Below are 24,993 nucleotides of genomic sequence, written 5' to 3' on the forward strand. Positions count from 1 at the left end.
TCAGTAATGTTCACAGTCACGGATATTTTTTTTTACTTTTTATACATTTTTAATGAATTATATACAAGAAAAATGAAACTCCTGAGACACCCTCAGTATAGAAATTCTTTTTAAAGGGGCCTTTTCAAGTTTTGGCAAATTGACAAAATTGAAAAAAGTTGTTTCAGATTCGCAAATTTTCGTTTTAGTTATATTTGTAAGGAAACAGTAAAACTGAACATTTACCATGCTCTAATATATCCATTATATGCATCTTTTGACGATTTAAAAACCTGAAAATTATAAAGCGTTGCAACGCGAAACGATTGAATAATTTGGACAGTTCTGTTGTTGTCATTTAATTTTGTGAAACTACGAAGATTGCTTATATAAAGTATAAAATACGTTTGTCATGCATACTTGGCAGGATGGCCGAGCGGTCTAATTGCTTTTTAGTTTTACTCCAGGACTCCAGGGGTCACTGGTTCGAGCCCTGCTGAGGTTAACTTTTTTCTCTTTTTTAAAATTTTATTCTTGATATTTTACTGGAGCTTCTTAGATCAAATGTTTACATTTATCAATATAAAGCATTTAATTACAAACTTCAAAATATGCCAAAATCTGTGAAAAGGCCCCTTTAACTCCAGTAGAAGTCTATTAAAGACAAGTGACTAATTGCCAATACAGAACTGGAACATACATACACACAAACATTAAAAAATAAAACAATTATTGAAACTAGGGTCACAACTTTTACTGGTCAATTCAAAGCTTGCGCTTTTACACCAATATATTGATTGCCTAACATCACAGATGAACAAGATTGTTCAAATTATTCTTGCGCTTTTACACCAATATATTGATTGCCTAACATCACAGATGAACAAGATTGTTCAAATAACTTTTACACCAATATATTGATTGCCTAACATCACAGATGAACAAGATTGTTCAAATTATTCTCTTAACTACATTTATATTGGTCTCATTCCCTGAGGGGAGAAAACAAAAGTTTGTAGCTCAAGCTGTCACACTAGTTGATAGAGCTACCGGTACTAGTTTCATGTACATGCTGCAACTGGGCCCTAGGGTTTTTTTTGCGGATCTGATATTGGTGATACCGGCTGGGACTGACAACAGATGATGCAGGCAGCACCTTGTTGTTTGATGACAGCTGTTGTACAGCCCAAATCACTAAGCCTATTAGATATCTGTAAAATGTTATAATGTGGTGTATGAAAATTATGTAATGGTATGTAACCTTTTAGAGACAATTGAAATTTTACTATATGGCTTAACTTGAATGGTTTCGTTTTTTATTTAGGATTTCGGCGGTTTTTAAAAATATATTTAGTATTTTAATGCTTTACTTACCGGTACACATTTTTGAAGCATTTATTTTATAAAATGAATAATACTGATCCCTTTCTTATGAAAATAACACTTCAATGGTGTTGTGTACTTTAATCCTGATGCCTACATCAAGCCACCTAATAGGTGTGTTTCTGAGAACTGTAAATACAAGTGAAAATAAAACTTGTCACTAAAAGATATCAAAGTACTTGTATTTTACTTTCCTTATATTATAGACTACTCTTAACACTTGCAGTACAATGCAAACCAGAGCAGGTGCACATTGCCTATGGAAACAGCTTGACGGAGATGGTGGTGATGTGGACAACCCCAGGGCAGTGTGAGTCCCAGGTGTGGTATGGCCCCGGGCCCTGGGATATGACAGAAAAAGTGCACGCTACTAAAGTGACCCTCTCGTACCTCGAGCCAACGAAAGCGCCAAAATACATATACAGGGCACTTTTGAATGTAAGTTATTACATCTGAATTGCGATTCAGTCATTTTGCAATAAAGAACAAATGATAGCCATGGCCACCTGAAAAGTATACTTTTTTCATCTTTTGGGGGGAAAATTCCCCCTGATTTAATTTTTTATTTATTTTTTTTAAAACATGTGTCTCATGATTATTATATCTCAATTGCAATTAAATCTTTTCAAACATACTTAATTATGAAAAAAGAAATGAATATAGTGCAAACATGTTTATATGTAATAATGAGAGAGTAAGTAAAAAAATCCCCCAAAAAGGGAAACGCCGCGAAAATTCCCCCTCATGAGGGTAGCGACCCGCTTCCCCTAAAATGGATTGAGGGCACTGGATTGGTATTACCAAGGGCTAAATTAAAAAAAAAGTTGTGGTATTGTAGCTTGGACTCAGTGAGTGCATGTAATTTATATATAAGGTCTTTTAAAACCAATTTACAACAAAATTTTGATGCTATGACTTTTGAAAAAATAAGTATTTCTTGTTTCACATGTTTTCTGTAATAAAGTGTAAAGTCTATTGTCTGGTAGAATAAATAATGATATGCAATTATATCCTGAAATTAAATAAATATGCAGTGTTGCTTAGCAACTGAATGCATTGTTCTGAATCAATACTTGAAATTGTAACATGTTAAATGCTATTAAAGGTTCTAGATTAGTATTATTTGAAAGTTTTGACTTCAGATATCATACACATAACTTTATGCCAATACAAAGTATAAGTTATAAGAATATTTTATCATTTATTTCGGAAAATGTACAATTATAAATAATTTTGTCCAATTATCTTATTGGAAGTACATAACCTATTACCAAATTCATCATGTCACTGCAAAACATGAAATGTTTCAGGACTGCAGCACCTCTCTTGTAAACAAAATAATTGTGAGGGGTTTTCCAAAAAGATTAAGAAGAACTTTCTTTAAGTTTTGTTGTTATTTATGTAAATGTTTAACATAGCAGAAAAGCAATTAAAGTGTTTTCACTGTTTTCTGAAAAAGGAAATGTTTTGTTGGTTAATTATAAACTTTAACCTTTTAAAGATCTGGGAATGAATGGCATAACCATTATGGCAATCATTTTCCTGCACATATGTTCATCTGTTCAATGTTATCAGGGATTTAAAGGGCAATTACACATCATCTGTATGGTAAATGCCATGTCCTTAATCTCTGTTTAATACATGCATAATTTTGGTAATTTATAAATTGTCACATAATTGTTTGCATTAATGGTTTCATGGAAAGGAAAAAAGGCATGGTACACTTTGGAACAAGTGCCATAGAATTATTGTCCATTTATCCATTTTAAAATATGTTCAGCTAAAAATACCGACATTGAGAAATGATGTAAGCTATCCATGTTTGCCCAAAATGACAATTTTCATAAACATTATAAACTTTGCAAACATTATTTTGTAATGAACTATCAAAAATAAAAACAGCAACATAAATTTAACAAAAAAAAACATCTACACATACTATTTTCTAACTGCCAATGATATGGTTTTCTCATGCAATGTCTTAATTTCTGGGTGGATCTCGCTCAAGCTTTCACACTTGAATGACTTCGATATGATGATGATGGTAAAAGGAAAGAAATGTGTAGCTTCCACTAGTTTTGGCAGAATTATAGCCCGTTGTCTGTTATTCCACTGTGGAATATTGAGTTTTAAACTTGTGTGTTTTCATCTCCTCTTTAACAACTGGATTGATCTTTGTAAAAAATTTACTGTTTAATTTCCTTATGTAAATATGATGATTGTTAAGAATTACAAAAAAAATTCAGGCTAAAACAAGTTTTTAGCAAAATTATTGCCCTTTATGTGTGCACTACAGAATATATAGTTCAAAATTGTGTTTGTTCAATTCCTCTAACTACTTGGGGGATTTTTCTCAACATTTTACACCTGAACTTGTAGACGATAATTTTGTATGGATATGTCTGTGTCCAATTATGCATTGTGGGCATATCAGTGTCAGACACATTTCTAGTTGAAACAAAATGTTCATATTTGACGAATTGACAAGTACATAGTGTTTACATATGTTACAGAACTTGAAGCCTGGTAAGACATACTACTACATGCCTGCCAGTAACGATGTCTACAATGAGCCATTATACTTCAAGACGCCACCTGCTGATCCGGTAGGTTTGCATTTTCTATTGAGTATTGAGAATTACTGGTATAAAAACTAGTTTCTGAAGATAAATATTTTATGTGAATGGTTATGACCCCAGGTTAAGAGGGATGATATTTATCCCCTTCTTGTCCATCAATCCTTCCTTCCCAATGTATTCAGTATTTATGTTAAAAGAATATACTTTGCTAACATATTAACCAGCATTTTATGTTATACACATCCTATATTGATTACCATATTGTCTACCTGACTTGAGTTATGGCCTGTTTTGAAAATAAACTTTTTTTCGCGCGTTTCACAAAAATAGTGTTGCTATAGGACTGAAACTTTACAAACATATTAACCATTGTGTGAACTAACGCACCTATTTTTTCACACATAAATAGTGTGATCGGACAAAAGCTTAATGAAGGGTAAAATTGTGTCCTATGGAAAATTGTTGAGTTCATAAAACTTGTTTCTTGTTTCTACGCCCCCTTTTGAAAAAGGTGCCATATAGCACTCTCACTGTCGGTCTGTTTGTGTTTCTTTTTGTTTCTTTGTAAGTGTGGTAAGTTACCTTTCTCAGCCATATCTTTGCAAAATAATGCCAGATTTGCATTTTATAACTTGGCACTTATATCCTCAATCACAAGAAAAGGTGTGCATATAACACCCGTCACTCTAGCTCAAAGGTTAAGGTCTAACTTAGCGTCCAAATTTCAAATATCCTGTTTCAGCCATAACTTTGCCATTTATTGAATAATTGTTTGATTCTTTTTAAATAAATTGGTACTAATGTTAACCATCATTAAATGATATGTCACATGTTACACCCATCTCCATGACTCAAAGGTCAAGGTCACACTTAGAGGTAAAAGGTCAAATCTGACTTTAAGTCAAACAGCTTGAAGTTACCGTCTTAGGCATTACTTTGCTATATATTGAAGGATATGATAAAACTGGGCACAAATGCAATAAATTATAAAACAAAGTATCTCCTTAAAACTGGTATTGCTATCTCAAAAGTCAAGGTCATGCTCAGTATTAACAGGTCAGAACAGGACATCAATTTGATTGCCTGGACTGTACATTTGTCATTCATTACGCCATTTCTTAATATTTTACCACCAATTATCACCAAGAGGAAACAACATATCAAAGGTCAAATCTGGCCAATTACCAATTTGTCTGAGCTATAAATTTGTCATTTATCATGCAATTTTTAGCTCGACTATTATATATGAAATATATATAGTGGAGCTATCCTTCTCACCCCGGCGTCGGCGTTTCCGTTTCCGTGCAAATGTTAAAGTTTTCGTCCTACCCCAAATATTTTCAATGTCCCTTGATATATTGCTTTCATATTTTGCATACTAGTTTATCATCATGACCCCAACCTATAAACAAGAGCAGACAACTGTATCAAGCATTTTGACAGAATAATGGCCCCTTTTATACTTAGAATATGCATATTATTGATAAATCTATGTTAAAGTTTGCGTACTACCCCAAATATTTCCTGTGTCCCTTGACATATTGCTTTCATATTTTGCATACCTTTTTACCATCATGACCCCAACTTACAAACAAGAGCACACAACTGTATCAAGCATTTTGACATAATTATTGCCCCTTTTATACTTAGAATATGCATATTATTGATAAATCTATGTTAAAAATTGCGTACTACCCCAAATATTTCCCGTGTCCCTTGACATATTGCTTTCATATTTTGCATACTTGTTTACCAACATGACCCCAACCTATAAACAAGAGCAGACAACTGTATCAAGCATTTTGACAGAATTATGGCCCCTCTATACTTGAACATTTTTGCTTAAATTGCCATAACTTCTTTATTTATGATCAGATTCTATTAATACTTTGACAAAACAACACTTACCTGAATACCACAATGGATTCCACCCAAACAAAACTCCACGCACTAACCCATAATCCCTGCCCCCACCCCGCCCAAACACCACATTTTTTTTCCTTTTATTTTATTTTTGGAAAATCATCTTAAAAATGACCACACCCCACATTATACCACCCTCTCACCCCCCCCCACCCCCCAAAAAAAATTTAAAAAAATCTTTTTTTTTAAAGATCGTCTAATAAATGACCACACCCCACATTATACCCCCCTCTCAACCCCCTACCCCCCCCAAAAAAAAAAAAATATTTTTTTTCCTGTTTTTATTTTTGAAAGATCGTCTAATAAATTATTGAATATGAACAATTTCCCCATAATGGCTTACGTTATACTGTCAAACACTCGAATAGTCGAGCGCGCTGTCCTCTGACAGCTGTTGTTATGATTACTAACCAGCAATGCAACCAAGAGGAGAATACGTGTTAGTGCATTGACCGTTTCATTACCTCAAAGGTAAAGGTCACACTTAGAGGTCAAAAAGTAAATTGGCTATAAACAGCTAGCTTTTGACTTAAGCAGTGTTTTGGGACAAATGTGGAATGAGGGTCTTCTTTTCCCTATGCTTTTGCAAAAGAATGTGCTATCGCAGTCTCTCAGTCCATAATGACCTTACTCTAACCAAATTTTTACACAAGCATCCGGCAGGTTTAAACATAGTGTTGGGGAATACATTCATCCAAGGGTTGCTTCAAGGAATGCCAGACATGACCTAGAGCTGTTCTTATACAGATAATTGTATTTGTATTATGACATTAGGACCTCCACAGTTCCTAGAATGATGACAAGTTATATCTCCCCAAAGGGATGCAGTTCAGATTGGAAAATGATTTGTATGAAAGATTAGTGCATTTCTTTCACTGATTTTAGGTCGTTTGTGTCTGTTTTTGATACAAATTTGAAACATGCCCACTTGCTTGCAGGAACCACTTAATAAAGACAAAGCTTTAACTTGCAGTATCATGTATTCATATAATTTCTTTGGCTAGCTAAACTACCAGCTATATCACACCAGGAATTGCTACGTTATGGCCCTTGAATTATTAGAAATGTGTCTATTAGCTGATACTTTTAATATGATCTTCACCACAAATTGATTCTTTAACCCTCAAGGAGACATAACTAATTTATTAAGAGCTCTTTATTTCTGGATAGCTCAGTTTGTTTAGTGCTGGATTACAAAGCTGGGGATCGGGAGTTCAATTCTTGGCCAGCTACATAACGTGTGTATTTAATCATTTCTTTAAGCATATCATTTCCACCACCTCTTATTCTTGTAAGGCAGTTCTCACTTATTGGCGTATACATGTATGTACATACTGGTAATCCAGTGTTCCCAGGAAAGAGTGTGTAGGTTAACAGACTGCAGTCATATGATTGAAAACTCTCAACAAATACGAACAAAAAACTTGTTTGTTTCAGTCTTGGTCCCCTGAGTTCTTGATATATGGAGACATAGGCATCCACTCCAAGAGTTTGGCCTTACTGGCACAGGAAGCGATGCATGGGAAATATGATGCTGTGCTGTACATTGGTGACTTTGGATACAACTTGTATGACAGCGTTCCTGATGGGCAATATATGGGAGAAAATGTAAGATACACATTTATGTGATCAATTTATTGAATTGGATTTAGTTCCTTTTTCGTTTGATCCCTATAACAATGTTCCTTAATGTTAAATGACCCTCTTCATGCACATATTGGTCTTATGCCAGTGTAGCTCCAGGGACCGTATTCCAGTTGCTTCTGAAGTTAAAAAATAACTTAAGTTGAAATATTGTGCAATGTTGTTTCTTATCTCCGCCATTTTTTCTTTAAACATAAAATTTCGCTTAAGTTAAATTCTGGAAGCTTCATAAACTTAATAAATTTCTTTACTCTGTGTATTTTTTCTCATATATTTAAAATTAAGTTAACTTCCTTTAACTCTTATAGGAATTTCTTAAAGAGTAATGCTAAGCGTCTCATGATTTGTTTTTGACATTTCAAATTTAACTTAAGAAATTTATTTAAGAAATTTCTTTAACTTAAGTTAAAACTTAAGAAGCTACTGGAATACGGCCCAGACCAGCCAGTGCATCTGCGCAGTCTGGTCAGGACATACCATGCAATTGCGCAAGCTGGTCTGGATCCCAGTTAAGCTGAATGTATATGACATAAGACCCATTTTTGCACGACACAGCTCAAATTGTCCGAGGAAATGTTAAATACTGAGAAAAAAGGCTGCCTCATTATTTTTAATAACCCTTGTGGCATTGTAAAATGTATTATTCATTCTGTGTGGCAAAGTTCTTAATGTGAATGTAATTATATAGGAAGAATCATAAGCATTCTTTTGCAGGATTTTATTCTAACAGCTCTGTTTGTTCACTACCCTCGGACTTTGCATCCTTTTGAATGAAGTCAGATGTGTGATCAGTTGTTAATATCCATACATTAGGATTTGACTGCTTGAATTTTTAAGCACTTTTTCCTTCTTAAAAAATTATATGTTTTAAATTAAAACATGATTTCTTATATCACCTTAACATAAGTTTGTAAGTGGGATTTCAAGATTTCCTGCCAAATGTCACTTGACAAGAAACAGATTGCAGATCAAGTTTCTGTTGATGAAACATCAGGATGACTCATTCATAAATACCCAATATAGATTTATGATATATTTTCATGATATTCATCACATCGATTTGTAATTTATTTTAAGACCATAAAACATGTGTCACTGAAAAAAGAAAGAACATTATGTATTGAACTTTTCACAATCCTCATGTCATGCATAATAGCAGTTATTTTCATCAGGCGGCAGCTTTTGCTGTGTAATGCAGCATGTGTCCATGTCACCATGAATCATATGAGCCTCATTCTGGGAAATCTGGGCTTAATGCATGTGCGTAAAGTGTTGTCCCAGATTAGCCTTTGTAGTCAGCACAGGCTAATCAGGGGTAATACTTTTCGCCTAGATTTGATTTTTGTTAAGAAGAGACTTCCTTTTTAAAAAAATTCCATAAAAGTGTAGTCGCTGATTTCAGGCTGTCAAGCGGTCATACTTTTTCCTACTTTTTCCTACTATTTCCTACTTTTTCATGAGGATCCTACTTTTTCCTATTTTTTTACCAAATCTAGCTACTATTCCTACTTTTTCATTTTCAATGGAGAATTATTTTTTTTTAAAGAGTTTATTTAGTAAACTTGCAGGATGAATGAATCTATGGCATGACTGTATCCCTGTTAATGTGCATTCATCTAGATGAGACCTGACAACCCATGCTGACTGTCTGCTAGCACCTCTTCAGGAGCATAAATATTTATTTCTTATGTAACTTTTAAAATTATTGACAAGTTTTTTTTTAAAGTAACAATAGTACCTTGTTTACTTCCTTAGCATTTGTACACTGCAGACTTCACTACCTTACACAGTTCCCAGTGATGCAAGAGCTGAGGGAACCCATTGTTTATTCCAGTTTTATTTTGTTTCCATTGACAACAATTTGACCAAACCTTATGCATGTTTACATGATATTGCTGTTTGGAATGTAGAGATATAGAGATACATGTATTGTATGAGTTGTTATGTAATATGGAATTTATTACACAAGTTATTGGAAAAAAGATAAAACTGATGCTTTGCCGAGTTTTCATCATTTACAAATATAATGTAATAAATTCTGTATTACATGACAACGGATATGATGTTCTATTGATATCATAGGTACATCATGTTTAGTAATTAAAGATAAATGCACAGAGCCTAAATGCCCTGATACATTTTTATGCTCCCGGTAGGGTGGCATATTGCAGTTGTACTGTCAGTCCGTTTGTCTGTCTGTCTGTGTGTGTGTGTCCGTCCGAAAACTTTAATATGGGCCATAACTTTTGCAATATTGAAGATAGCAACTTGATATTTGGCATGCATGTGTATCTCATGAAGCTGCACATTTTGAGTGGTGAAAGGTGAAGGTCATCCTTCAAGGTCAAAAGTTAAAAAATACAATCCAAGGGAAGTAATAAGCTTTAAAAGGGAGATAATTTCTAAACCTGCCAAATGATATATTGAAATTTTATTTCAAAGCTGCGCAATAGTGGGCATTGTGTTTCGGACAAACACAATTCTTGTCTAATGATGCCATAGCTAGTAAGGTAACTTCAAGGTGTTAAAGCGAAGTATTAAAATCTTTAAACGGCACTATTACACTCCCGCAAAGTCATCAGTAATGTAAAAGCCATTATTTGAAACTGGAATAAACAATGTAGTGCAACTGTTTCATTGCCCAATCAATGCTGTCATAAAAGATGTCAGGTGATAAGGTCCTATCTCCAGTTGCATAATCTGCTCTGCAATGACCAGTCATTTTGAATGTAACTTAAGTCATTATAACTGCACCCTATTGTCAATTTAAAGGTTTCACAATGTAGCTGTAGCAGAGCATTTACACTGCTTTATATACTAGTATTAATCTTGTACAACAAGTTGGTGTATCACTAAATAAATTTGGTCTTCTGCTTAAGGATATAACATGCACAATATAATTACCATTTTGATATCGATACACAGAAGACCTCTAACCACTTATTTGATGATACACCAAAATGAACAGCATCTAATTACATGTATACTTCTTTATCAGGGTAGCTTTGCTTGAAACTTAATTATCATAGATACACTATAAGTGCTAAAATTTCTAGTGGGAAAACAAAGTTTAACCATTCATGGATGGAGAAGTTGGACAACAGTGGAAAAACACTGGGATCATGGTGCAAGAGAGATACCGGCAATGAGTTTGCAAGATATTGTACTGTCTGAATGAAGTCCATCTTGTAGTAATTCTGGTGCTAATCAACTTATAAGTCATGCAGATGGATAAAAACACAAGGAAACATGAAATACATGCATGATAATTCACAAAAGCGTTTGTTTGGAAGTGCCCAAAAGCCAAGCAGCTCTCAGGGTTGTGGGGATAAATCTATCTGTATGCAAGTACATCCATCACACAAGGAACAGGTACAAAAGGCTGAAATCTTCTGGGCCCTTAAGGTAGCTTCAAGTGGGTATCCATACAGAACATGTGATGGCACTCCTGCTCTGTTTCAAGCTATGTTTCCTGGACCTGTGTCAAAAAATAAGTATTATTTATTCCTACTTTTGAGGGAAAAGTTCCTACTTTTTCCTACTTTTTCCTACTTTTTCCTACTTTTCTTGCAAAAGTAGTTCCTATTTTTTCCTACTTTTTGAAAAAAGGTCTCTTGACAGCCTGTGATTTGTCTGTGCTGCTAATCTGGTACGACACTTTATGCACACGCATTAAGTCCATTTTTCCCAGAACGGGGCTCATATAGTCTTTGTGCTATTACTAGCATCATGAAATATTTAACACTTTTAGTCATAGTTGTTGATCATTGATATTTCATATGCTAATTTTTCTTCCATGTGTATTTAATTTTGTTATAGCTCATGTGATCAGCAGACCCTTGTACATAAGTCATTTTTAATGTAAAGTTCTATGGGCACCGTCAATATAGAACACCGTGGAGTATATGAACATGCAGTTTTTATGTCCCCCACCACTATAATGGGGGACATATTGTTTTTGCCCTGTCTTTTGGTTTGTTGGTTGGTTGGTTGGTTTGTTTGGTCAAACTTTAACATTTTGCAATGACTTTTGCAATATTGAAGATAGCAACTTGATATTTGGCATGCATGTGTATCTCATGGAGCTGCACATTTTGAGTGGTAAAAGGTCAAGGTCATCCTTCAAGGTCAAAGGTCAAATATATAGCTTCAAAGCGGCGCAAAAGGGGAATAGTGTTTCTGACAAACACATATCTTGTTTTGTAGTATGTTTGTACCCACTGCTATGCAGTACGGGTGAGTAAACTGGGAGCACCATGGACATCTGCTCATACATGTGCATGCAAAATTGTTCGGAGGCATTCTCCTACACTTTTCAACATACAACTGTCATTTTAATGCATTGTTCCTCATGATTTGTTGACCATACATAGTAAAAAAAAAAAGCTGAATACTGTGTCTACAATGTTTGCATTACTGTTTTAAGGTGTGTGACATTTTCATGCGACAGATCGAGGAGATTGCTTCCCATGTACCTTACATGACTGCCCCTGGAAACCATGGTAACAATTGGTCTTGAGTTCTACTGTCATATTGGCCTCATGTCACCATGTAAAATATTGGAGGAATATATATATATATATATATATATATATATATATATATATATATATATATATATATATATATATATATATATATATATATATATATATATATATATATATATATATATATATATATACACTTTGTAATACATTTTAGAACTCTTTTGACTATATAACCAGTAAATGTTCAAATTCTATAATATTTAATTAATACATTCAATTAAGTAGTTTTACTTTTTACATGGAACTTCACAAAATATGTTATTGAGAACCACATCAGCATTGTTATCATTTTATACAAAAAATGTATTATATGTGTTATTTCTGTGTTATACCATAATTAAAAGCATTTACAAATTTCAAATTAAAAGATAATGCTATTTGTTTTAAGATGAATAGAATAAAATTAAAAATGTACTTTATTAAAGAATTGGCATTCAGATTTACTGAATATAAACTGCTGTGAATGCATTAAAATACTCGTCATTGTGCATATTAAATCATGTGATATGATTTCTTTTATGGTGAAAGCATTACTTGTATTGAGAAACGCCTGTAATTACAATGGTTGTATAATGATATATATATCAATATGCTCCTCAACTTTAATTAAGCTTTCAATTAAGGTGGTGGGTTATTTAAAGTGAATGCTTATGTTCTCTAAGTCTAATCACTTGTAGCAGTCAGTTTGTAAAAGGTAACATGTAAAGAAAGGATGTCAATGAATGACCATTTTAAGAGCTGATCAATGGGCCTGTGCAGTTAACATGTTAGACATTCCCTCAACACCTCTACTCCTGCAACAAATGTTTTGTTTATGAGAATGTGACAGAAAATATCAGATGAACTTTGCTAGTTTGTAACTTATTCATTGAACTTGTCTATTAATTGCACCAAACTCTTGCTAACCAACACAGTTCTTGAATTCCTTTCATAAAATGACAACTTTTTTCAGATCCTATTTATATGTGGCAATTTGATGAAAACAATGCTGAATAAATCTTAAAATTGCTCTTCCAATCAAATACCTAAAACATGTATCTAATTTTGCAATAGATTCCCATCCCTTGGAAAGTTTTGTTTCATTAATTTTGTCAATGTTTGCTGTTATTTTGCTGGTATTGAAGTTTGTATTTTGAATTAAGTTTATCTTTAACGTACTTTTTGTTGAGATGGTTTTTTAAATATTTTTAAAATGTAACATACAAATTTCAAACCTGATTTTTCCCATAAGGCATAAAATACACACACACAAAAGACATGTGTGTTCCAGTACTATTTTGCATACTTGCATGTTCATCAACAAAGTATGGTAAAATAATTATGATGTAGAATAATAAAATCATTCTTAACAAAGACAATACGGAATTTCTATTTCAGAGATTGAACCCAGTGAAGATTTCAAGCAGTATGGTGTTCGCTTCTCCATGCCTAACACAGATTGGCCCATTCCTTTGACCAAGATGTGGTACAGCCTTGAAATTGGACCAGTCCATTTAATTAGGTTAGAGACCATGGCTGCACAATGTGCACAATATTTTTCAATTTCAAGAAAAAAGTCTTGTATGGGAATAATGCCTTTCAGTAATGAAGGCGATCTGATGTTCAATGGAATTTTCAGGCAAATTTTATTTTGTTAAATCAGTTGTGTTTGGAGTACAAGAGCCAGTAACTTTATCTGCCTCACTTTTATAAGGTTTATTTTCATCATTGTCATAAAGTATTTTTCAATCTGTGTTCACTGTATTTTCTGCCCAAGTTTTACAATTTGAATTTCTACATATGAACTTTTGTAATCGTTTTCATAAATAAGAAAATTAATGTAGAATACTTAACAGAAATCTTAACCTATGAAGCCGGGTTTAGAAAAAAATCAAGGACTACACTTTCCGCCTAAACTGATTTTTCGTTTAGAAGAGACGTCCTTTTAACAAAAATCTTCATGCACTTGCAACAAGTCCAGTTGTTACATGGCATATAATATGGCATATTTCAGCTACTCTTCGGAGGTGTTCTTCCTTCAAGACAAGCGCTACATTGAGGCCCAGCGTCAGTGGTTAACTGCAGACCTTGAGGCTGCAAACAAGAACCGACCCTCTACCCCATGGATTATTGCCCTTGGGCATCGTCCAATGTACTGCTTTAATAATAACTCGGATGATTGCAAGAAGAATGATTCCTTGGTCAGACTAGGGTATGTGTTCAGGATATTTGTTCAGGAATACTTTCATTTTAATTATTCCCTGACTTTGTCAAAATTAATAACTGTTTATTATTAAGGAAAAATTAAGGAATGTTTAAAATAAATTCTGCTTAATATTGAGTATGGCGGCTTTAAAAGTAAAACAGCTGGTTTCTGTTTTAAAAAAAATTGCCACTACCTTGATAAAGTTTTGAATTACAGGCTTGTATGAAGACCAAACTGAGTTTAGAGCATTTATGCTGTACTTTATTAGGAGTGGGGTGGGGTGGGGTGGGGGGAAATCTGTTGTATGTAAAAATGTCCTTTTAACTGCAAGTCCTAAAGGTTTGGTATTTCGCATGGAACATATGACTCGCATCATAAGAAAATGGGTCATGTGTCATATGCGTCCAGACTAGCTCCAGACCAGCCTGCGCAGTCAAGTAGGGCAGTTGGCAGTTACTGGCAGAAGTACTTAGTACTGGTAAAAATGCTAGCCCATGAAAGTATTAGTTGTTAGAGTGACCGCCATGATATCACTGAAATACTGTAATAAACAGCAAAATGTATATAAATAAAAAATAATTTTTTAAAATGTTTTTCTTAAAAGCTTACTCTTGTACATCCAGTATGGTACTGCTGTTTAATTTGTGACAAAGCTTTTGTTAATATGGTTATCTCAGTTAAAATTATGGTTGAACAAATAATGATTTAGGTTAATTAGTTGTTAAATAGGATTTAATAGTATAAATATTTAATTAAATTTTTATATTAGAATAATTTGTATTATGTTTAATGAATTGTTATGGTAATGATCATGATTTTACAGCTGAACTATGTTTTCTGAAACTCACTTATGTTTAATTTTCTGGTAAAAAGAAGAGGACAGTTATTCCCGACTTTGACCTAATTTATTTCATATAAAATAAATGCAGTTTTTTTTTTAAGTTTTAACTTGAATGATTGGTAATGTTTACGTGTTTTTTGTTTAAACAATTTTATTCCACACAAATTGTTGTTTGTTAAATTCAAACGTGGACGCTTGTAGAGACATATAAATACTTAGCGCTGAAATTGTCACACATTACAAACATCGCAATGCTTCTGAAACCAAAATAAATTCAATATTTGTTGATTTTATTTAAATTATATATTGGTTTAGGCACTTTGGAAGTAAACTTATATACCTGGAAATGTATAGTTTCTTGAACTAAACACTTATCATAAGTCTGTACTGGGATATGTTGAATTATGGATATCTTAAAGTCAATTTAGAACTCCCAGCAACTTATAGACCAGTTGACGAGTGACGTCACGCGCACCTGTAAAGTTTAGACTCCGCCCACTGGTTGGCAAAAAGAGGTGGAATTCATATAAGAGAAGGTTGACAAAATCACCGTTTTTAATGATAATCATGCACATATCAAATACAATTTTACTAATTATACTAAACATTATATAAAACATTAGCGTGCAAGGGAATGCATCTTTGGAACGGTTATATTGTTGTTATTATTCGTATTTACTCACAACGAACTGGGGAGTTGAACACAATCTAAGAGCTCAATATGTGGTTACCACAAAAATCTCTACTTGGCACTTCTTCATGACCATTTTGAGGTTTAAAAAAATCTCAGAAATTGAAATTCTTTCAGAATAAATTAAATTTAATGAACGAAAACAAAAATGGATGAAAACAAACAACCAATAGGTATATTTTCTGTATGCAACATAGGGTAACTGACTTGAACCTTTATGTCTGAAAAAACTTACCTTGTTACGCATTAAATAATTCCCTTGACTAATGTAATTGTTTTATTTAATTGTTCACACTAATTTTGACACCCTTAGTTGCAGATTTATATCCCAGTGTTTTATTGCACCTCTGTTCATCATAAACCGATTATCTCGTTATGATCGGATGCTGTCCAAACAATTACAAAGAAAACATGGTGTCATAAAGTAAAACCCAGGGACCTAAACTTGGGTCCCTGAATAAACCACATGTGGCAGACGAGTATCTGGTCATTAAACACAAATAACAATACCTCCATATCATCTCTTGGCATATTGAGCAGTCATTTAAGCCAAATTTAAAAGCTCTCTCTCTCCTCTAGCGAGAAGCGACCCGAGAGCGCCGAGAGCGCGAGAGAGAGAGAGAGAGGCGACGGCGGCTGCTGAGCAGCACCACCCAGAGCGAGCTGGCGCGAGCTATCTCTCTCTATCTCATCTCTCTCCTCTCCTATCTCTCTCTCTCTCTCTATCTCTTCGCTCTCTCTCTCTCTCTCTCTATCTCTCTCGCTCTCTCTCGCTCTCTCTCTCTCTCTTCTCTTTATATATATATATATTACTAGGCATTTTTAACAACTATTACATTTAAAATATTGTGCATAAAAAGTAAACTCAACTACTACGTGTAAAGCTTGTACATTACTGCAGTGTAAAAACACCATCATGAACAAAGCAATCACAATAAGGTTAAACATAATTGCGTTAAATTAATTAAATATATGCATTTATCATAAAATGCTATATTTGTATCACTCCCTATTACCAAAAGACCTATATAGTAAAGAGATTGCAATATACATGCAAAAGGTAGTTCAATTTGCATAATATGCAGGGTTTTTCCGTTTGCATGCTTAATTGTATTAATATTGTCATTAAATGTAAAAGAAAATCCCCACAATATTTAAAAATGTAATGTATTACGCTTTTTAGGGCTTTGTTTTATATTAAATGCACCTCTGACACTATCGATCGCTGATGAAAAATAACACTATATCCACATCACTTACAATTATAATGAAATTAATACATTTTTATTATTCTTGAAATATAAGTTATTTAATTCTTACTATCAGAAAGAATACGGGTAATTTATTGTTTTGTTTTGTGGAATTGTCAGTATTTAGTCTTCCGATCACGTTTACTCTATGCTTATAACTACTTCGTATTTTTATGAAGAAGGAAATTTAATTTGTGTATATACAATGTACATCTATTTGGTACTAAATATGATACATTTGCACTATATTTTAAGAGTTTTAATGTTTATTTCGGTTTTATGACCCATTTCTTGACTAAACAAGAGCCCTTTATACATGTTTTACGTTACTGTAACCAGTGTTTGTGCCAACCAGTGAGTGCGCATGCGCAGAAAATCCCGAATGTAAACTAGAACATTCAACTGGTCTATAGATAATGAATTTCAGCTTAACAATAAAATGTTATGACTATATCTGCAGATTGGAGGACATGTTCTTCAAGTATGGGGTGGACCTTGTGATCCAGGCCCATGAACACTGGGATATGTTGAATTATGGATATCTTAAAGTCAATTTAGAACTCCCAGCAACTTATAGATAATGAATTTCAGCTTAACAATAAAATGTTATGACTATATCTGCAGATTGGAGGACATGTTCTTCAAGTATGGGGTGGACCTTGTGATCCAGGCCCATGAACACTCGTACGAGCGACTGTGGCCCATGTATAAGGGCGTGGTCCTTGCAGAGAACTACACCAACCCACGGGCTCCCATACAGCTGATCACGGGTTCAGCTGGGTCAAAACATGGGGTCGATACCATGATGGCTTTGAACGGTGAAGCATTATATTATATTATTTATGTTTCTCTGTTAAAGAGTGTGGGAGTATTATTTCTGCTTGATATGAACATTTTATACCAGGTTTTCAACAAAGTGGAAAACGCTAATTATTCGATTGAGGTATGGCAGCGTTCATGTGGGCAGTTTTAAGCAGGTGTTTTGCAGTCCATCATTTTAGTTTGTATTTACCAATCTTAATAAAACTGTGGATAAAACAAGCTTGCATTTAGGCCTTGTTTGTGTATTTAGGGCTCGTTGGTCCAAGGTCAAGGTTACTGTTGCTTAAAATAGAAAAATGATTTCTGTTAAATTTCTTGAATATGGGTGGGATACCTTTCTTGTTATGACAACTGTGGTCAGTTGAGTCAAGGTCACTGTAAAAGTCTCTTATTAGACAAAAAGAAAACATGTGGTTACCCTTAGCTAACTTAAGTTTCCAACTTTATGAAATTTTGGCCAGCCTGGTCAAGGTCAAGACACTGTTTTATAAAAATAGAAAAACGGCCTAAGCTCAATAGCTTGTTGGATGGAGAGGTAATTCATTTGAATTTTGTTAAAGGGTAGCGTACCTGCGGACCTAGCTAGGGATTGCCTTTTGAGCTGGTCATTTTTAAGGTCATGTTCAACGTTGCTTAAAAATATAAAAAATGCTTCTGTTAAAATGTTTGAGTTGGGATGGAGATATTATGCTGACATTTTCTTGTGTAGATAGCTTACATATAATCCCCCCTTGGGATTCGATCTGGGAGTTGGGTCAAGGTCACTGTTTCAAAAAAGGGGAAAACGAAACAGAACTATTTCAGTAATTGAAGTATGGATGGAGGTATTGCAATGACATTTTTTGTGTACAGCTCTCTGCCAGTAAAAAAACAAGCTTAGGAACGTACAATCTTTTTAATTTAAATAAAGAATATAAATTGAAAACCCTAGTTTTTAGCCTTTTGTGTTTTTTGTTTATATAAGATATTGTTTTAAGCTGAAATAATAATTATGCCCCCCTTCGAAGAAGAGGGGGTATATTGCTTTGCATATGTCGGTCGGTCTGTCGGTCCGTCCACCAGGTGGTTTCCGGATGATAACTCAAGAACGCTTAGGCCTAGAAACATGACACTTCAAAGGTAGATAGATCATGACTCGTAGATGACCCCTATTGATTTTGAGGTCACTAGGTCAAAGGTCAAGGTCATGGTGACCCGAAATAATAACATGGTTTCCGGATGATAACTCAATAACGCATATGCCTAGGATCATGAAACTTTATAGGTAGATAGATCATGACTCGCAGATGACCCCTATTGATTTTAAGGTCAGTAGGTCAAAGGTCAAGGTCACGGTGATCCGAAATAGTAAAATGGTTTCTGGATAATAACTCAAGAACACATATGCCTAGGATCATGAAACTTCATGGGTAGATTGAACATGACTCGCAGATGACCCCTATTGATTTTGAGGACACTAGGTCAAAGGTAAAGGTCACGGTGAACCGAAATAGTTAAATGGTTTTCGGATGATAACTCAAGAACGCTTACGCCTAGGATCATGAAACTTCATAGGTACATTGATCATGACTGGCAGATGACCCATATTGATTTTCAGGTCACTAGGTCAAAGGTCAAGGTCACGGTGACCCGAAACAGTAAAATTGTTTCCGGATGATAACTCAAGAACGCTTTTGCCTTGGATCATGACACTTCATAGGTACATTGATCATGACTCGCAGATGACCCCTATTGATTTTCAGGTCACTAGTTTAGAATTAATTATTTAACAGAAATAAATTAGAAACAACATACATTAATACACAACCCACTTAAATGAGGCAGAGGTGATTAAATTGAATTGTCTTTATTTACAAAAACTTGGTCAGCTTTTCGTATGGATGGCAAGGCCCTGAACAGTTACTCTCGTCTCAAGGTGTACAATGCAACAACTCTGTACTGGGAGCAGGTGGCTGTCTTTGGAGGGGCCGTGCTAGACTCTATCTGGGTCACACAGGAGTCCCATGGATCTTTCTCCAGTAGTGCCTTCCAGGGCGAGCAGAAAGTGAAAATAGACGAGCAAATTAAGGTGGACGAGCAGAACCTTGAGAAACACAATCTGCGACAGAAGCCGGAGACAACTGGCGATGCTTTTAAGGTTAAGGTGTCTAAAGTTATTCAAGGTGCTGATATTAAAGTGATCATCGGTGTATCCTTTGCTGTGTTCATACTGGTGTTCTTGTTGGTTGTGTGTATCGTTCGTGCCTGCAGTGGCCAGAGGACTAACAGTAATTGTGGAATGTGATATCTGGAGATATCTGGATTCCCACCCTGGGAATATTCTCAAAATCTTCCCTAAATACCCAACTCATAGGTCTAGGGAATGAATTGAAGTGTTTAAGTAAGCCATAAGCCACATGCACTTGCTGCCTCCTTTTGTTAAACAAATTCTTTTTATTTTGTTAAACCTTTACCACTTACAAAAGTATTTTGACGCATTTGTGGCCCCTTAGAAAGTTAAATTTAATTAAAGACCTTTCTTCCCAGAGAATACTTTTTAAGGCACTATTTCCGACCCTTAAATACTAATAAGCTGCAGACAGCTATAAATGATGTTTGCACATAGCCATTTTCACTTTGATTCTGAGTAGGAAAGGGTTAAAGTAAATAATAATAAATGACAAACGACATAATACCTAATACAAATGTTTGTTTGTCATGACTTGAAACAAAGATCTATAATAATAAATGACAAACGACATAATACCAAATACAAATGTTTGTTTGTCATGACTTGAAACTATTAACTATTTAAATCTTATTAGCATCGCAAACACTGTTTTTTTTTGTTTAGAAATGATGTGCCTGAAATATTAACTATGAACTTCATAATGCTTTATATGCCCTAAAACTATTGAATTCTGCTACACTTGCCTGCTAAGTTTCATGGTGTTTTGGAAAATGTTTATTCTGTATCTTTAAAATACTTAATATATGACATAATATCAGTTGTGTTTCTATAAATTTTAGAGTTAAATGATTTTGAGTGTAAAACAATATATATAATACTCAAATTCCAGACCCATTAAAAGTAGATGAAAGAAAGATCAAAATTATGTCAATTTTTAAACAATCTAGACATTTAAAAAGAGAGATAGGTCACATTTATCTCTAAAATATCATTAAAAATAAAGTAAAAAAGTTGATGGATATGTTCATTTTTCATCAAATCTGTCAATAATATCAATATATGTGTTCAGTGCAAGTGTGGTGATAATACTGTGGATTGTTATGCATGGTGAGTTTTATCACAGCTGTTGAGGTAAAGTAGAAACAGCTGTGATTGTTGTTGAAAAGCTCCTAAAAGGAAGGGATTGGTTTAAAAGTGACAATATCACATTAAATTTGTCAGTGTCAAAATACTTAACTGTTTATTATAAATGACCATAAATGGCCTAAGTTTGCTGCAAGTTTTTAACACTATACTATTCAAACAACAACATTAAACATGCAACAGTCATTCTGAAGAGATGAATTAGATGAAAAGCTTTGGGAAAAGCTTCATGCGTATTATTAACAAAAATTTCAGAAATCTGATACATTGTTAGTTTTTACATGGAAACTCATTTTGCCTTATGGTTTATTTGCTTCATCCTCACTTTATGAGATTATTATTAAAAACGTGTACATGTATTTAATCTTACTTTTATAGTTGTTGGGTCATGAGCATGTTTCTTAGATGTAATATTTTTGTATGAGGTATCTCATATTGACGTTTATGGTCTTATATGAGCCGTGTCATGTGAAAATGGGTCGTATATCATATGGGCCCAGCGAATCTCCAGGCCAGACAGGGCATTCGCACAGTCTTGAACTACCCTAGCGGCGTATTGCACAATACCTATTTTCACATGATACGACTCATATGTAGATTTGCAAGCTTGAAATTTGCAGTTTTGTTGTAGTGGCTTACTGTTTCAGTTGTTCATGCATTTACATGTGTTCATATTCATGTATTATGAAAGTTGTGGCATGTTTTGAAATCATATCATGTTCTTACATTGAGAACATCTACTACCTTTACTTGTGTTTTAGTACATGTATTCCAGTGATTATGTGTACATGTATATCTAAATACAGATTGTTGGTTTACATTGTTCTTTTTTACACTTGCCTGCATTCTGTACTGAATTTTCTAGAATTAAACAAAAATAAGACAAGAGACTTTTGAATAGTTTGTGTTTCAGATATTGTATCACACTCAAAATATCTGAGTCATTTTGATTTCCTTTGTATTGTCTGACATTATTTGAAGTATGAATTTACATTTAAATGTATATGATTTATGTACTGACCGACGTCTGGATTGTTTTCATCTCACTGCTACCCATCTTGATTTGATGTGTTTATACATTTGTTGATCGTTTTGTCATTGTGACTGAATCTTTGAACTGTAAAGCAAAGCTTTTGGAGAGTTTTATATATATAATCACTAACGAAAAACTTGAACAATGAGACAATGTATGCTTGCTCTACAACAATACAGCAGAGGCTGTTGGGGCTAGTGACTCCATGACACAAGTTTGTAATATACATTATTTATATGGGTTATACTACTCAAATTATAATCATGTAACTCTGATTCAATGGAATCTCAGAATGGTAAGACATAATTACCTGATATGAGTCTGTCTGTCAAAAAATAAGTTGTGCAATTTGTTTCCTTTTGACAGCTTCCTAATTATGTTTAAAACAATAGTTTTTGCATTGAACATTTCCTTGATCTCAAATGTTCATGATTATTTTGCATATTCTGGGTTGTCATCATTAACAGATTTTCAATCAAATTTGTTAGAAAATCGTTCAAGAACCTAAGAATTTGTTATTTGTATTACTACAAGGAAACCCCATAGATAGATTAAATCAATAAGGTCTGGACAACTTTTTAATTTAATTACAATAATCCTGTATTAAAATGTAGATAGTGTGTTGCAAACACACAAAACACATTCATATTTGTAGTTAATTATTGATTTATACATGTATTTATTTTTAAGATTTTTTTAATTAAATGTTTAGGTGGTGTTTTTTGTCATGTTTCATAAGTTGAACTTAAATGTTTTCTTAATTTGAGTCTTGATGCCTGTTCTGCAGTGACCCCTAAAGAATAAGTTGGCTGTTAGAAAGGTACAATCCTTACAAATGTTCTGCACTTTGTTTGAGGTATAAATTGCAGTTTTAGTTAGTTTTGTATGCATGAAATATATCATCTCAATGCAAGTTTACATGAAGTCCACAAGTGGAGTTGCTCAATCAAACTTAAATTTTATATATGCAGTTTGTCAATAGTCTTTCTGGAGTTATTAGCATTTGTGTCTCTTTGTACAACAAAGATTACCTTAAACAAGATTACAATCACATTGACTGACAATATCTGTTTATGAAAATTAAATGACTGTCCATGCATTGGTATTGCCCAAAATCTCTTTACTTCCATAATTTCTGGAAGAATTGCATTTTTAAGTTCACATCTTTATGTGGGGTACATTTAAAATAAATGAATTTCGCTCTTTTTTTTCTCTTCCAAATCGATCTGATGTCACGACACATCAGTGTGACACATGCAAGTTTAGTTTTCGCTATGAAGAAAATGATGCACATGCAACTTAGAATAACAATTTTAAAAAGATTATTTTCAACGAGTCCTTTTAAGTTAAGATTTATATGTATGGTGTTAAGCAAATGCAGATATTTATCTATATGTAAACATTCCGTTTATTGAATTTTTGTCTTAGTTCTATTTAATTTCAGTTCCATGACATTGTTGAGTTCAATAAAAAATATATTTATAAATATAAACATTGTTGTTGTCTTCTTGTATTTTAATAGAAATGTTTCATTGGGTACAAAACACATGATCTTTACTGAATGGTTCCATCTCTTTTTGGAGATTCATAAATGAATGAGCAACATTACTTCTGAGGTGGCACTAATGGCATGATGTTGATTGGGTTATCTACTCTTTGACAATATTAGACCTTTATTAACCTCTTCTTTCCCGTAAGAACATTATGACAATTATTTAAGGGTTATACAAATATTATAAATAGTTAACAAACATTTAGACTATATTGGTAATATTTCAATAAAAAAAATACATCTCCACACTTCAATAATAACGCTTGTCACACATTACCTTTAGTCCGTAATTAAAGACGTCTAAACTCGATATAATATCAATCAATATAGTAGGTGTGATAAATAGAGCGTATCCGAGATGAAGACATTATCTGATGATTAATTACTAGTAGATTATGGCATGGACCTGTTTGTATAAGTCCCTGATTATGGTGAACCAGGGAACTATGTGAGTGTAACATTAACAGTTTAAAATAAACTTAAAGTACATTAATTAAATATGAATAAAAATGTGTTATTTAAAGAAAAGTGACTTGATCTTTTATTTTTTATTCCCCCGAATCGAAAGATCGGGGGTATAGTGTTTTTGGCCTGTCTGTCATTGTATGTGTCTGTGTGTGTGTGTGTCCCAAAACTTTAACCTTCGTCATAACTTTTGCAATATTGAACATAGCAACTTGATATTTGGCATGCATGTGTATCTCATGGAGCTGCACATTTTGAGTGGTGAAAGGTCAATGTCATCCTTCAAGGTCAAAGGTCAAATATATGTGTCCCAAAACTTTAACCTTCTTCATAACTTTTGCAATATTGAACGTAACAACTTGATATTTGGCATGCATGTGTATCTCATGGAGCTGCACATTTTGAGTGGTGAAAGGTCAAGGTAAAAGTCATCCTTCAAGGTCAAAGGTCAATAAAAAAAATTCAAAACTTTAACCAAAACTTTAACCGTCTTCATAACTTTTGCAATATTGAACATAGCAACTTGATAGTTGCCATGCATGTGTATCTCATGGACCTGCACATTTTGAGTGGTGAAAAGTCAAGGTCAAGGACATCCTTCAAGGTCAAAGGTCAATAAAAAAAAATCAAAACTTGAACCAAAACTTTACCCTTCATAACTTTTCCAGTCACGGTCAAGGTCATCCCTCAAGGTCAATTTTCAAATATATGGCTTCATGTATTTAGTAACATTGTCTTTTCTCTGATGAATCTAACTTTAACCAAAACTTCAACCTTCTTCAT

At 33.7% G+C, this 24,993-nt stretch overlaps 2 protein-coding genes across 3 annotated transcripts in view; one reads left to right on the forward strand and one right to left on the reverse strand.

The window, feature by feature from the left end:
• LOC127844484 (uncharacterized) overlaps positions 1-24,993 on the reverse strand; it is a 276,328-nt gene that overhangs the window by 70,402 nt on the left and 180,933 nt on the right. The window lies entirely within an intron of this gene.
• LOC127844467 (acid phosphatase type 7-like) lies at positions 1,300-23,685 on the forward strand. 2 transcript variants are annotated; one of them, XM_052374713.1, is made up of 9 exons: positions 1,300-1,476; positions 1,589-1,800; positions 3,876-3,968; positions 7,302-7,472; positions 11,935-12,010; positions 13,436-13,559; positions 14,052-14,249; positions 17,650-17,843; positions 19,716-23,685. In XM_052374713.1, exons 1-9 carry the CDS (start codon positions 1,428-1,430, stop codon positions 20,129-20,131), a joined length of 1,533 nt encoding a protein of 510 aa, XP_052230673.1. In that variant the 5' UTR covers positions 1,300-1,427; the 3' UTR covers positions 20,132-23,685. The 2 variants fall into 2 exon arrangements, with proteins under 2 accessions (XP_052230673.1, XP_052230674.1); XM_052374714.1 differs by having other exon boundaries at positions 19,763-20,018.

The sequence above is a fragment of the Dreissena polymorpha genome, chromosome 9 (assembly GCF_020536995.1).
Source record: "Dreissena polymorpha isolate Duluth1 chromosome 9, UMN_Dpol_1.0, whole genome shotgun sequence".
Lineage (NCBI taxonomy): Eukaryota > Metazoa > Mollusca > Bivalvia > Myida > Dreissenidae > Dreissena > Dreissena polymorpha.

Excerpts from the sequence above, each read along its gene's own strand:
- LOC127844467 (XM_052374713.1), top strand. The coding sequence starts at position 1,428 with ATGGTGTTGTGTACTTTAATCCTGATGCCTACATCAAGCCACCTAATA. Across the intron at positions 14,250-17,649 it reads GATTCCTTGGTCAGACTAGG|ATTGGAGGACATGTTCTTCA; the intron begins GTATGTGTTCAG and ends CTATATCTGCAG. Across the intron at positions 17,844-19,715 it reads TACCATGATGGCTTTGAACG|CTTTTCGTATGGATGGCAAG; the intron begins GTGAAGCATTAT and ends AAACTTGGTCAG.